Source organism: Cottoperca gobio, chromosome 22 (genome assembly GCF_900634415.1).
Source record: "Cottoperca gobio chromosome 22, fCotGob3.1, whole genome shotgun sequence".
Taxonomy (NCBI): Eukaryota; Metazoa; Chordata; class Actinopteri; order Perciformes; family Bovichtidae; genus Cottoperca; species Cottoperca gobio.
Window position 1 is genome coordinate 9,783,319 of NC_041376.1, and position 13,338 is coordinate 9,796,656.

Sequence of the window (13,338 nt, forward strand, 5' to 3'; positions counted from 1 at the left end):
TCAATACTTTGTCGGTTTTGGACATGCACCTTTTGTAATAAATGTCCTTTGGTGGTGGAGGAGTGTCTCCATCTATCTGGGCCTTGAGAGGTCTGGGTTGCTAACACTGTAAACCTTAATACACGCTTTTTGTTGTGGGTCTATTACCATTTACAAGAGCAGTGATAGATGCCAGAGCTGCTGAAGACAGAGAGGGAGGGGGAAGCTACAGTAGTATAAATAAATTAACTATTTCATCTCACACCGTTGACATTGTACGGTGTAAAGTGTTTCTACTGTCATTCAAAGATACAGCCTCTTTTTTTATCATTGTGTGGATATTATTATATTAGTTTTTCAGGGTTGACATTTAGGGTTAAGCTCTTTTTCTCAGGGGACACCACAGGTGGTTTATTTTTATTAACACCTTCAACATATGGAAATCACATTTTAATTGAGAATAGATGCCAATCGAATTTTAATTTCCTGCCATTTGCTGCTTCACACTGTCATCTGTCATCCCAATCTAACCTATTACCTCAAAGCACGGCTGTCTGAGACCTCGAGAGTTGGCAAGTCACTGACTACACTAACTGGAATTGTAATAAGCATCCTCCACAATAAGTCAAATAAAATATTCTTTATTATCTTAGATAAGTGGCAGAATTTGTTCTGCGCTGAATGAAAACAAACACTGAATTGAAGTATATACATTCAGTTGATTCCACATCTCCAGTCCTCTGGGTCCTGGAAGATAGACAGCAGGATAATAAAGGGGGTTCCCAAAGGTTTTCATGTCAAGGGCCTCAACTGAAATTGATTCACTTTTCCACAGCGGTGTTGTAGCTGAGGTATCCATAACGAATTATTATTATACGTATGTCAAACATTGATAGCGTATCACTTACTTATATAAAACGTATCAGAGCGTCTGGCCAATGGAGCTGGAAAAGTGCCATCTGGTTCCCGTCATGCTGATGCTGGAGAACAGAATGTACTCTTGTCGCAGCCGCTCAGCATCCTCCATGCTCTCTGATGATGGGTTGATGTATTCATCAAGACGTGCTGTGAAGAAGTGAGTATGAGCTACTCACAGGGATCCTATATACTATATTCAAACCCCAATAAGCTCCCAAAACGCTAGCTGAAGGCTAGCTGTACTGTAGAAACACGTTTAATAAGTTACTCCTCCGTCAGGCATAAGTTTAACGGATTCACGTATGTCTAACGTAATGTAACTTATGTGTAGCGCCTGCATAATTTCTGAAGCACACGTTGGGTACGTCCAAAAGTTTTGAACACACTCAAAACATTTTCACAGACTCAGCGTTCAACAACGCACCCCAGCGTAACACAGTGAGCTCTTAACGAACACTACTTATACCTTACCTTATATCAACGCACGCCAGCGTATTGCCGATATTTTGTATACGTTATGCATTCGTTGGGCATCCGTCTGATATGTTTTGTATAAGTAAGTGATACGCTATCAATAGTTTAGACATGCGTATCTGTATACGTTCACTTCCGATCCGATGAAAAGTTAGAGCTATTTTTCGTATACCTTTCCGCCATACGGATATGTGTGACAGGGCCTTAAGCCTGCGTTCCAAATCACATACTTTTTATTTTTTACTGTGGTATGTACTGCAGCTGCCTTTACAAAGTATGTAGCGTTGCATGCAATATGAATACAATTGGGACAAACTACTGTTGTCATAACATTGCACCTTGAACTTGTTCATATATCTGCTGCACAAAGGATTGTGGGTCAGAATAGCCAGAAAAGCATGCTGGCTTGAATGCTGCAAAATGCGACTGGATGCAGTACATCCTGGTATTTTTGGCATACTGCTTTTGACATACCAAATATTTTTCTGGCATACTAAATAGTATGGTAGTATTTGTATTGGAACACACCCTGTATCTCAAATAGATCCGCACAAAGACAGACGTATAATAGCACACACACACACACGGATGAGAATATTCTAAGTCTTAATTGTAGTATTGATTGTGGTATTTAGCTCAATATAACCGTGTCCTTGCTTCAGCTTATGTGCAGACAAATGACCAAAACCAATTATCCTTTTTGTTATTGAAACATGGGTAAAACTTTATTAGTAAAATCAACATGGAAAAAAAAAAGACGTGCACAAAGTTACAATGTTTTCAGGAATAGATCAGAGTACTTCTACTCCAGATGTCACTATTTTCCAAAACAGAAAAATAATGCCTCATTTACAACACGGTACTGCATGTGGTCCATCATTAACCTTTCCATATGTATTCAAAGTAGAGAGCCATTCTTGAAACATAATAAAATGGGAGTCACTACACACACTAGATGCTAATTATTCTGCTACAGCACAAACAAGTCGAATATAAACTTCTTTATTTGCATGGGGTGATGTGTTGAAGGGATGAATAATGAGGACTGAAGAAGTACTTAACACTCAGTTGGTGGGGATACAGGGGATGATGATGGGCTGTAATTGCTTCTTTGACCACTGTTAACAAAAGCTTTGGCCAAAACACTGCTATGACATAACACAGCTCAAAATGTGCGAGGGGGGGGGTAACAAGTCACCCCTACTTAATGCACGCCAAATCAGTTCTTCTGTCAGCGCTACTATTTTTGACACACTCATTTCTCCGGGCTGTGAGCGTCATCTTCCTCTGGGTTGGGCTGATCTCCCTGCGTGTCCCTCTTCGCTCTGTGTCTGGCTTGGTTCAGCCGGTTCGTTATTCTGAGACGGCCTCAGGAGATATTCCAGCTCTTCTGTGCTGATGGCCACCTTCTCAGGAACCAGCCACCTCTTGAAGTGTTCAATAGCGCTAGTGGAGAGAGGTACACAAAAAGTGAAAAAGGGTATTCAAGCTGAGAAGAGGTCTAATCCAGTAATTCTGTTGTCTATAAAAGCAAAACACACACACTCTAGTAAAGTTAAAGCACACTACAGGAACGGAGGACAGCAGATGGAGTTATTCCTGCTAAATTTGAAGTTAGAATATATAATAAAATGTCAGTCGGATGCAGTCTTTACTTTAACGGGGCAGTTTTTGGCACACCATAAAGTAAATTAGGAATAGAAGCGCTCCTCTGTCAGGATAACCCTTTTTATGTTTGTGTCCTGGTGGAAGTACAAGTGTGTAATGGCAAAATCCATCCCTCCCATCCTACCTGTCATCCATGTCACCGCCTTGGAAGAGCTCTGAGGTCTGAGGGTCGTGCAGAAATCTATCCCAACATTCTTTCTTAGCTTGAGACAAGGAGCGCAACATGTCCCTGGACGTCACGTCACTTTCCTGGCCCTTTATTTTCTTCAGGCGATTCTCTGCACCAAAATGTAGGCAAGAAAGTACTGTATTTTAAATCTTGAAATCAAAATGTTGACATTTATGAATGTGTCAGGGGCAGAATGTGTCTGACTTTGACAGAGCACATGCACAGCAGTGTGAGTCTCAGTATCTCTCAATACACAAACATTTTTTGGCTATTATGCCATCACAGTAGTATGTGGGGTAGTTTCCTCTCTCTTCCTATACAGTCCATTCATTAGTCAATTAGTCTAGGGTTATAGGTGTATCTTCATTATTAATTCATCTGAAGAGTGTTTTCTCAGTTGATTAAACATTTAGTCCAGGGCTGCACAAGATTAAGATTCAGTTTTGACCCTCCAAGGGAAAAGGTTTGGCACCCTTGATTTTGTCGATAAAATGTAAGAAGAAAATCAGGACTTTGAAACCCCATCATTCATACAATCTCACATACAACTTGAATGAGGAGGCTGTTTGGAGGACAAGGTGAACTAAATGTGACATGATGCCGTGAGTCATAGAAAGCAGAAAGAGGCAGGAGGGATGTCTGTACCTAAACTGGCTATGTAGATATCAGAATCCTCCATGGGTTCCCATATGGCGTTAGAAGAACTGATATCTGTCCCATTTGAGTGCCCATTGACCTGCACTTCGTCTTGTTCTGCTGGCTGGAATGAGTCTCTAAACTCCGTGTTGATCTCCGGGGTTGCTTCAGCTTGCCCCTCCGGGAGAGTGGAGCAGATTTCGGTCCACAGCTCCCCGCTGGACCGGACACCCTCCTGGCTCGCGAAGTCGTCAATCATTGTGTTGTACTGGTACAGGTCAGAGCAGAAGTCAACGTCAGTTAGCGTTAGCCAAATTAGTTTATGGTCTAGTGGATCAACAATATAACAGCCATGTGAGACATTTAGATATAATAAAATAAAAGACACAGCAAGGAAAAACACGCAGAATTCCTAATAACGTTACTTAGCGAAATCAAAAACTGAGCTTTAATTTACATCAATATACTTGGCTAAGTGTGTGTCTAACCTATCGTTGTGCATTTCAAATGTTCTCGAAACGTTTTCTCATCATAATACATTACTAATATGTCTTACCTGTGTGAAAATATCAATAGAATAACCGTTATTTCCTCTGATGTATGATTGTTTTAAGATTAAAGATTAGCCTCACTAGCTAACTGTGTCCATGTTCCACAATCTTTAATGAGAGGCAGCACCTTCCTTAGTTAGGCGCATATGATTGGACGTCATAACCGCCCATCAAATTGTTTTGAGTTGTGATTGGATCTCTGGGGCTTGATGCTGGACAAGAGCGCATCTTATTGGCCAGGCGCTGTGCATTGCTCAGGAGGGAGTCAGGAAGTTTGTCTCAGCTGGAAGGAACTGTGGCGAACTACCAAGGTAAACAAGCTCTGCTGACCTCTGTTGAATTATTTTATGCCTGAGTATTCACTATATGAAGAACTGGCATTAGCATTGGCAACTGTTGAATTATATTATATATTTATAATGTAACATTAACTTGATATTATCGCGATAAACCATAACGGTGGATCAGCTCGCTGGCTAACTGTCAAGTGCATTACATTTTTATAATGATATGTTTATCATGTACTCAGGTTTGCAAGCGCTGATCCTCATGTCAATGCAGTGAGATACAGTGTATGAGATGCAAGCAGTGTTGCGCGTGGCAGTAGTGGTAGTCCCGATGGGTGTGCTGCTGTCCCGGACCATGGCGTGGATGTCCAGCGGCAAAACACATCCGGAGCTCATCAGCAGGCTGAGGGGTAATGCGCTGATGCATTAACATTACACTGACTCAAAACCTCAAGGTCAAGCAGATAGAGGCATTTATTATTAACTTAAGTCCATATACTGTTTATAAGGCTAAAGTCAGAAAAATATGGAGGATCATTTTACCCAGATTTAAGATGAAAAGAAAAAATGACAAATACACTAGTTATTATATTGTATTACTCACAATTATCAGGGCGTATTTAAATGCAAACTGAAAAGGGCTACTGAATATTGAAATTACATATTTTTAAACAATAATTTTAATGAATTTGGCATTTATATCTCACGAAAAGACAATAAAATGTGGCAATTTGAAAGGAAAAATGCTAATGATGTTGTGTTTTTTTTTCTTCCATTTGTTTATTCAAGCTGTTTGCAAATAAGGAAGCGCGTGTAAATATTAGACAAATGTATCACTGGACTGTAATGCTGACTTTAAAATGAGGAAAAGACCACATGGACACCTTTTTTTAAAATATATATTTACCATAATGGCATTGCCTCTGTTTTTCTCCTCCAGATCACGGGGTGATCCACAGCGACAGAGTGTTTGATGCCATGTTGGCTACAGACAGAGGGCTCTACACTATAGACTATCCTTACGCAGACTCTCCTCAGACCATAGGTATTCATTCTAGTCGCTCTGTAGAGACACATACACACACTTGCTTGTCAATATGGTAACTCTGTGTTGTGACATTTTCTTATCACAGGCTACAGGGCGACCATCAGTGCACCACACATGGTAAGTAACAAACACTGAACTGCTTTGAGATGTGAGCAGATTTCTTAAGATGAACTATAATTCCATTATGTACCTACACATGGTTGGCTGTATGTTTTCCTATGGTGGTTTGATAGCATGCTCATGCTTTGGAGCTGTTAAGTGATAAACTATCAGAAGGAGCATCGGCACTCGACGTGGGTTCAGGAAGTGGATATCTCACAGCCTGCTTTGCAAGGATGGTAAGTTCTGTATCAACTTTGTATGTTTCCTACCAATTGGCATAACATATAGTATTTTAGAGTGCAATAGTTGCATTTTCCCGTTGTTTGTAGATAGGACCTGGTGGTAGAGTGGTTGGCATTGAACACATAGATGAACTGCTTCAAATGTCAATAAAAAATGTGCAAGCTGACGACCCAGAACTGCTCACCTCTGGACGCATCAAACTTGTAGGTTAGTCAGATGTCCAATAAATACAGCTTTCAAATGTTGATGTTGCACAGCTACATAAGACTATAAAAATCTGTCCACAGTGGGAGATGGAAGGCTCGGCCACCCAGATGGAGCGCCGTATGATGCCATTCATGTTGGTGCAGCTGCAGCTACTGTTCCTAAGGCTGTAAGGACACTTATGGATTTTACTTTTGTCAAAAATCGAATAGAGTAAGAGAAATCCTACACTTTATTCTGCTACATCCAAAATCCACAAACAAAGTACAAAGAGTTGAGGTTAAAAGACATTGCAGGACATTCACAGTAGGAAAGTGAATCTTAAACAGCCAGTGGTCTCTAAAAAAATATTTTCTCAAGTGCTGTAAACTGTTTAGGGAACCAAAGTGTCTCCATCCTGAATTTGCAGCTTGAACTGAACTATAACCTCATGTGACATTTCTGTTTTCTGCCCTCTGTTTGTTAAAGCTCTTGGAGCAGCTGAAGCCTGGGGGACGGTTGGTTCTCCCAGTGGGTCCGGACGGTGGAAGTCAGGTGCTAGAACAGTACGATCGACAGAGCAATGGGACCTTTCTCAAGAAAGCTTTGATGGGTGTGGTTTACGTCCCGCTGACTGACAAGAGGCGTCAGTGGCCTGGGTATTGCACAAAAACACTCAATTTTGAACTGAAAATATACAAAGGAAAACCATATGCACTGACAAACCTCCGTCAGGTGCCTCTGTAATCTTAAGTGTGCTTTATGCATCATGAGTCACATCCATCTCATCCTGTCGCTTGTCTCAGATGATATCCACGCTGTTCTTCCTTCTCTTCCCAGAGGTGAGCTCTGACTGCAGTGTGGTTGCCCTTGCAGGAGGTGGCGTTGGTGCTGCATCTCCGGGGCCCCGTAACGCTCCTCTTGGTTTCACTGAGCTCCAGTCTTAATGGCCACCTGCCCTGCTGGGTTGTCACCTAGCAACGAACAAGGAGGATCTCGCTATGTTTGCACGACCAGATTGTCTTCAAAGAGGGAAAAAAACGTAAACGAGCGACTGAATGAATGACGACAGCTGGACTGATGACTTTAAATCGTCTGAGCCCGTTAGAGAGGGATAAGGATGTTGTGGATGACAAAGAAAGGTTGTCTAGGATCTAAGTGATTCACAGTATTATTTATGGGTAAGAAAAATGCAATAACCACTTAAGGAGCTAAAGTATGTGTTCTTCTGGAGTCTTGTGGGAAATTCAGATAAGAGTAAATGTGTGACTGTGTTTAATCTCATGGGAAGGCTTTGGCTATGAATGCAGTGACACATAAAGACAAACTCGAGTACAAGCCAAGGACGTTCAATGAAAATTCAGCAAATCGAAACAAAGTAAAACATATTTTGTGGTAAGAACTTATTACTGGATTTTTATACTGTACGTTTAAGGTATGTACTGTTTGACAATGTTACTGTAGAGCAGAGGGGGCATTGTGGCCAAAACAAAATATTAATTGAGGCACTTAATAATTTTTTTTAACCTTACAAATATTGACTTGTTTGTATACTTATAAGATTTATTAATAAAACCAACTCCACTGCATATGTCAATGTTGTCATTTTTTTTTCTACTAATGATTAATACATCAGGGTCAGGGAGAGCTACAGGAAGGAATGTTTAATATTTTCAATCAAAGTAGACAGAACATGTTATACAGTTAATTATAAAATCAAGAAAATGTAATCATTGTCTACAGGAGGAAACATCCTCATTATTTTTATTTTAAGTGTAAGACTTATTTATAAATCATCAAAAATACTGGGTAAATAACATTACAATTTATATTTACAGCATACATATATAATCTTCCAAGACAAACTATCAGCTATAAACTGTAACAAAATAATAAAAAATTCCATGATCGAAATGGTGCATGGAAGAGAACAATATATAATGTTATATTACCTTACTTAATTGTCTTTAATTGTTGATCATTTTTAAATAACTTTTCCAGAGAATTCCAATTTCACAAGAAAAGTCCTCTCTTCTCACAGAAAAGACACTCGAAGATGAGGTGATTTTGCACTTAGGACAAAGAAAACGGAAATATTTGACGGTTTGAACAGAACTACACATTCGACGATTGGACTACATAACAACGTCATCACTTTGCGCATCTAGCAAGAAAGACCTCTAGCTAGAAAGCAATGCACGTGAGCGTGTCGGTTAGAGACTTGATCAAATGTAATTTGCTGTCTTTATTCTCTTCAGCGCAAACGGGAGTTACCAGGCGTGTAATTAATACGATACAGAGCCACTTTATTCTGTTTTATAACGTCTGTCGTCCTCGGAATCGTTATTTTCATTCTCCACGGTGTCAACAGAGACGCTCGACGATGGAGCAGGCAGCTGTCGCGGAGGTTAACAGCCCGGTGTCAGGGGAGAAAACCACAACGAAAGAGACGACAGAAAGTGGCAAAAGAAAAAGCGACGAGCCGGCCGAACCCGAGAAAAAGGGCCGAGGCAAGAGGCAGAGAGGAGCGGGAGGGAAGAAGCTCCGTCCGGGCGAGAGATACATCCCCCCGCCGCAGAAGCGTAACCCGGGTGTCAGCTTCTGCCAGGAGCATTTCGATGAGACCTCCTACTACTTTGACGGTGGCCTGCGCAAAGTGCGTCCATACTACTATGACTTCAAAACGTACTGCAAAGGTCGGTGGATTGGGAAGAGTCTTCTGGAGGTGTTCAAGAGTGAGTTCAGAGCTGAGTCCATTGAGTATTACCAGAGGGCTGCCAAAGAGGGTCGCATCCGGCTGAACGAGACACCTGTGGAGGACCTGTCGCTAGTGCTCAGGGTCAGTGTTACTACTGCATATTGTTTTATGTTTGAGTTGTTATCATTATGCAAGCATGGCTTGAGGACAGAATAACTGGATCACATTCAAATGCGTTCAGGTTTGATCTAAGCCAGTTATTGATATTAGTAGGACTGCTGGTTATTGATTGATTGACATCATCCGCCTGTAAATGTATCTCTAGCTTTTCTTATAATGGCTTTTTTTTCACATGGGAGAAGTTTAACAACCATTCCTCTCATTAAAGATGTAACTAAACCAAATCTTAATACTGCAAACTGATGGATTAAAAACATGTAAGAGAATCTAATGCTGAATGCTCTTTGGTTCCAAATAGGGCTGGAGAAAATCAGTATCGCAATATATTTGACCAAATACTTGTACCACCGTTGGTGCGTTCACAATATATTTACACAATAAGATTTTTGATAAATAATCATCAGTAATGTGTGTATAATTACTAAGTGGGTAAAGGTAAATAATACAAAAGCTAGAACAGTTTGGTAAGTTAATCACACCACTTAACTGCCATGCAGCCTTTGAAACCAGGTAAAGACGACACTTGGGCCTTATTACGATCTCCAAAATCAAAAAAGACAATATCTAGGCACCAGATTTATTATCAATATGTTACCCAGCCCTATTTCCAAACAATACAGCAGGTGATAAATTACTTAATTTTTTTAGAACATTGTGGCAACAAGTTTAGATGTTCCCTAACTATCCACAGAACAACGACCATATGAAGAACACAGTGCATCGCCACGAGCCCCCTGTAGTCGGCCAACCCCTGGAGGTTCTGGTGGATGATGGTGAAGTGCTTGTGGTCAACAAGCCTGCCTCCATCCCCGTCCACCCCTGCGGCCGTTTCCGACACAACACGGTGATTTTCATCCTGGGATCGGAGCGGGGTATCTCTGAGCTCCACACAGTCCACAGACTGGACAGGCTCACATCTGGAGTGTTGCTGTTTGCCAGGACACTGGAGACATCACAGAAACTGGACCAGTTGGTGAGAGACAGACAGGTACGTTCAGGATGGGTCGCAGTTAAGCTTTCTCTGGTGTTATTCTTTAGCTTTTGTCATATTTAAAGGTATAATAAGAAACGTTTCAGCATTAAAATGTCTAAAAACACCTAATGTTGTATATTTGTTGAGTTGTGTATTTTAAATATTGTAAATGTTTCCAGAAATGTTCAAACCTAGAGATGTCTATAAATTTAATCAAGGTAACTCAATTTTGGTCGCCTGTAATTGTGTCGTATCCCCTTTGTGCATACGTTGTGGTTGTCAGAAGCTGTCATAAATTGACATTATATACACTTATACGCCACATTTTAACATTATACTTTTTACATCATGGTTGTTTTTATATTTATATTTTAACCAGATGAAAGATATTAGTCATCAGACGTCTGGATGTTGAGTTATCAGAGAAACAAACTGAGCAAACGTTCACAGCAGCCGAACAGCCTCAAAGCTGATTTTATTATTTTTTACGTGAAACTGCTTTTACCGCTTTTACTCACCGGGTCCGTTAGTTAGAGAGGAGAGCTCTACATAATTCGGCTTCTGGTAAAAATCTCCTAAACAATGAACATTGAAGGAATCTTAACCAGGAGAAGCTGATCGCATTGATGGCAATGGAGCTAAAAACAGCTCCCATCACCCCCACATTACTTCACGACGCCACCGAACGCCATCTTTTCTTGTTGTTGTTGTTTTTTGAGAGACCCCTTGTGGCAGAAAATTACATATTATGCATTTACTGACATTTAATAGCATTTGCTATTCTCAAAAATGTCCTTTTTACATTTGTGCTTTCTAACAGCTTGAAAAGGAGTATGTGTGCAGAGTAGAGGGGGAGTTTCCAGAGGATGAGCGGATCTGCGAGGAGCCCATCCTGGTCGTTTCCTTTAAGGTTGGCCTCTGCAGAGTCGACCCGAAGGGAAAAGAATGCAGAACCGTTTTCCAGAGGCTTAGCTTTAATGGAAAAACCAGCGTGGTCCGCTGTTTACCCCTGACCGGCCGCACACACCAGATCAGGGTCCACCTCCAGTACCTGGGCTTCCCCATCCTCAATGATCCCGTCTATGGGTCCTCCGCCTGGGGTCCTCACAGGGGGAAGGGGGGGCAGCTGGGAAAGAGTAATGAGGAGCTGCTGCAGGCTCTGATAGAGGAACATCGCTCTCATGAAAGTCTTCACCTGCTGGATATTCCAGATGATGGTATTGGGATTGAAAAAGAGGCGGAGAAAAACAAGACATCTGAGCAAGTCGATGCATCAGATAGCACCTCTGAACCTAACAAAAGTGGAGAGAGTCATCAGAATGACACACGGAGGCCGACAGGCTGTAGCTCGAGCAGTGAGACAGAGGAAAAGGGGAGTCGGGGCTGCATCGACCCAAACGGTAACAATCCCTCACTCGAATCTCAACCCGACACTTCAAATAGAAATCAAACAGAAGCAATATCTCCTCCAGAGACGAGAGACGCCCTGTGCACTGAATGTAAGCTAGAACGACGAGATCCCACAGAGAAGGAACTCATCATGTATCTCCACGCTTTACGCTACAAAGGACCTGATTTTGAATATTCTACACCTTTGCCCGATTGGGCCAAAGAGGACTGGGTCGAGGCTGAGTGGAGCTTGCCTGATGCGGACTGCTGATGACTTTGGCGTTTAGGTTACTTCCTTCGTGTTTTTTATTTTTTATTTTTTTTTCTGTGATGCAAATGCAAATCTGTTTTAGCATATGTTGAATATAGAAAATATGTTTTCCCTTGGCCGACGAGCTGCTTTTGCCTTACAAACTAATAGAAAATGTATATGTATTCATTCTCACTTTACTTTATTTTAATGTTGAGAAAATCGTTTTAATTTCATTCTTTAAAACCTGTAATCTGCCCAGTACTCCAACAACGATTTAAAATAAATCAAAAGCCAGTCTGCAGGAAAATAAATGTTTTATTTTATTTTTCAGTTTTGTGAAAACATTTCGACATTAACACCTGTAATTAATAATAGTGGTGGTGACCTTTTTAAGTTCTTCTGTTGATAGAAAGACTGTGATTAATGTTATTTGACTCTAAGGCAGGTTATTTTCTGCTGAGTGCTTTTAAAGTGAAGACTCAATGAAGAATTGTGATTATACAGTCAAGATGTCAAAAGCAAACACTTCTTACAAAGAGAAAGCTGAAAATAACGCGGCACATTAGACACAAGTCTCTTGTCTTTGTGTTGAATCACCACCACTGCACCTCTAACACCTCTTTTTTCATACATCACATCAAGGACCATACACACATCTCTTGTTTGGGACCATACACACATCTCTTGTTTTACTCTTTTAAAGGACACCCCCTTTTCACAAAACACACAATTTTCGTTGTTTCTGAAACAACCTTGTTGAAAGACATTTGGCACATGCTGTTCATGTCATAAATACAGTTATTTGCACATACACACATCTGATGTGACATCCCAGCTGTGGGGTGTAAATAAAGGCTTCCTTAGATGATTCTGTTGGAGTTCTGCTTAACAGCGCTGCAGCGAGGTCTGTACAAATTGTTAGCGATTGAAGCAGTTGCATGTGATGCTACAAATACAGCTTTGGGAACAGAAATAAGAGCAAGACATACACTGACATCCAAGTATCGTGGAGTAGTACGCACCTTAATTCGCCAACCGTGTATAAACCCACATATAGTGTTATATCTGCATTAGAAACCCTTTTTTGCCTTTTTAGTACAGTAAGTAAACATAAAAAAAAAGGTTTTGACACTGACGTGACTCTTAATTTAACAGTGAAACACTAAATGCAAACAAGCCATGACACTACGAAGGACACATTACTACATGTAGCTTTCTACGTCGTGGTCACAAAGGACATACTGTACATATCATCTCCACAAAGTGCAAAATCAACTGACCGAAGTTAAGTGAAACTTTACTACTCAATGCAGCTCTTTTTCTGTATAGCTCACATTTATCTTTTAATACCCAGAAGTCCATGAATGTATATGGCTCATTGAGGTCAACTCCAGCATGGAGAAAGGCCAGCGGCTGCACTCGGGCGACACTGTATTTTGCTGTAACCCAGTCTGTACAGATGTTAAAAAATTCCAGGCACAAAGTAAACTCTGCAGATGCAGCACTTAATGATTTTTCTTTTATGAAAAAATTTCCTCTTTCATTGTCTTGTCTGAAAATGCCAGTTTTAACAAGTCATGCTTTAAT

At 40.8% G+C, this 13,338-nt stretch overlaps 3 protein-coding genes across 4 annotated transcripts; 2 read left to right on the forward strand and 1 right to left on the reverse strand.

Annotated features, from left to right (window-relative positions):
* Positions 1-2,357: 2,357 nt before the first annotated feature.
* ccdc32 (coiled-coil domain containing 32) lies at positions 2,358-4,549 on the reverse strand. The gene is made up of 4 exons (XM_029461216.1): positions 4,401-4,549; positions 3,854-4,112; positions 3,164-3,317; positions 2,358-2,817 (listed from the first exon to the last, which is right to left on the reverse strand). Exons 2-4 carry the CDS (start codon positions 4,101-4,103, stop codon positions 2,649-2,651), a joined length of 573 nt encoding a protein of 190 aa, XP_029317076.1. The 5' UTR covers positions 4,104-4,112; positions 4,401-4,549; the 3' UTR covers positions 2,358-2,648.
* Positions 4,106-7,849, forward strand: pcmtl (l-isoaspartyl protein carboxyl methyltransferase, like). 2 transcript variants are annotated; one of them, XM_029461214.1, is made up of 9 exons: positions 4,106-4,706; positions 4,925-5,092; positions 5,623-5,727; positions 5,816-5,847; positions 5,964-6,068; positions 6,162-6,282; positions 6,363-6,448; positions 6,748-6,917; positions 7,135-7,849. In XM_029461214.1, the coding sequence occupies exons 2-9, from the start codon at positions 4,975-4,977 to the stop codon at positions 7,169-7,171; spliced, it is 774 nt and encodes a 257-aa protein (XP_029317074.1). In that variant the 5' UTR covers positions 4,106-4,706; positions 4,925-4,974; the 3' UTR covers positions 7,172-7,849. The 2 variants fall into 2 exon arrangements, with proteins under 2 accessions (XP_029317074.1, XP_029317075.1); XM_029461215.1 differs by having other exon boundaries at positions 4,554-4,706; positions 7,099-7,849.
* Positions 7,850-8,428: 579 nt separating this feature from the next.
* On the forward strand, positions 8,429-13,266 carry rpusd2 (RNA pseudouridine synthase domain containing 2). The gene is made up of 3 exons (XM_029460910.1): positions 8,429-9,097; positions 9,828-10,124; positions 10,930-13,266. The coding sequence occupies exons 1-3, from the start codon at positions 8,453-8,455 to the stop codon at positions 11,767-11,769; spliced, it is 1,782 nt and encodes a 593-aa protein (XP_029316770.1). The 5' UTR covers positions 8,429-8,452; the 3' UTR covers positions 11,770-13,266.
* The last annotated feature ends 72 nt before the right edge of the window (positions 13,267-13,338 follow it).

Bases quoted from the DNA above. Each gene is read 5' to 3' on its own strand.
- rpusd2 (XM_029460910.1), top strand. From the start codon at position 8,453: ATGCACGTGAGCGTGTCGGTTAGAGACTTGATCAAATGTAATTTGCTG. The intron at 9,098-9,827 runs GTCAGTGTTACT...AACTATCCACAG, and splicing joins ACCTGTCGCTAGTGCTCAGG to AACAACGACCATATGAAGAA. The intron at 10,125-10,929 runs GTACGTTCAGGA...GCTTTCTAACAG, and splicing joins AGTTGGTGAGAGACAGACAG to CTTGAAAAGGAGTATGTGTG.
- ccdc32 (XM_029461216.1), bottom strand. From the start codon at position 4,103: ATGATTGACGACTTCGCGAGCCAGGAGGGTGTCCGGTCCAGCGGGGAG. The intron at 3,318-3,853 runs GTACAGACATCC...ATTTTGGTGCAG, and splicing joins TATCTACATAGCCAGTTTAG to AGAATCGCCTGAAGAAAATA. The intron at 2,818-3,163 runs GTAGGATGGGAG...TCTCTCCACTAG, and splicing joins GGCGGTGACATGGATGACAG to CGCTATTGAACACTTCAAGA.
- pcmtl (XM_029461214.1), top strand. From the start codon at position 4,975: ATGCAAGCAGTGTTGCGCGTGGCAGTAGTGGTAGTCCCGATGGGTGTG. The intron at 5,728-5,815 runs GTATTCATTCTA...TTCTTATCACAG, and splicing joins AGACTCTCCTCAGACCATAG to GCTACAGGGCGACCATCAGT. The intron at 6,069-6,161 runs GTAAGTTCTGTA...CGTTGTTTGTAG, and splicing joins CAGCCTGCTTTGCAAGGATG to ATAGGACCTGGTGGTAGAGT.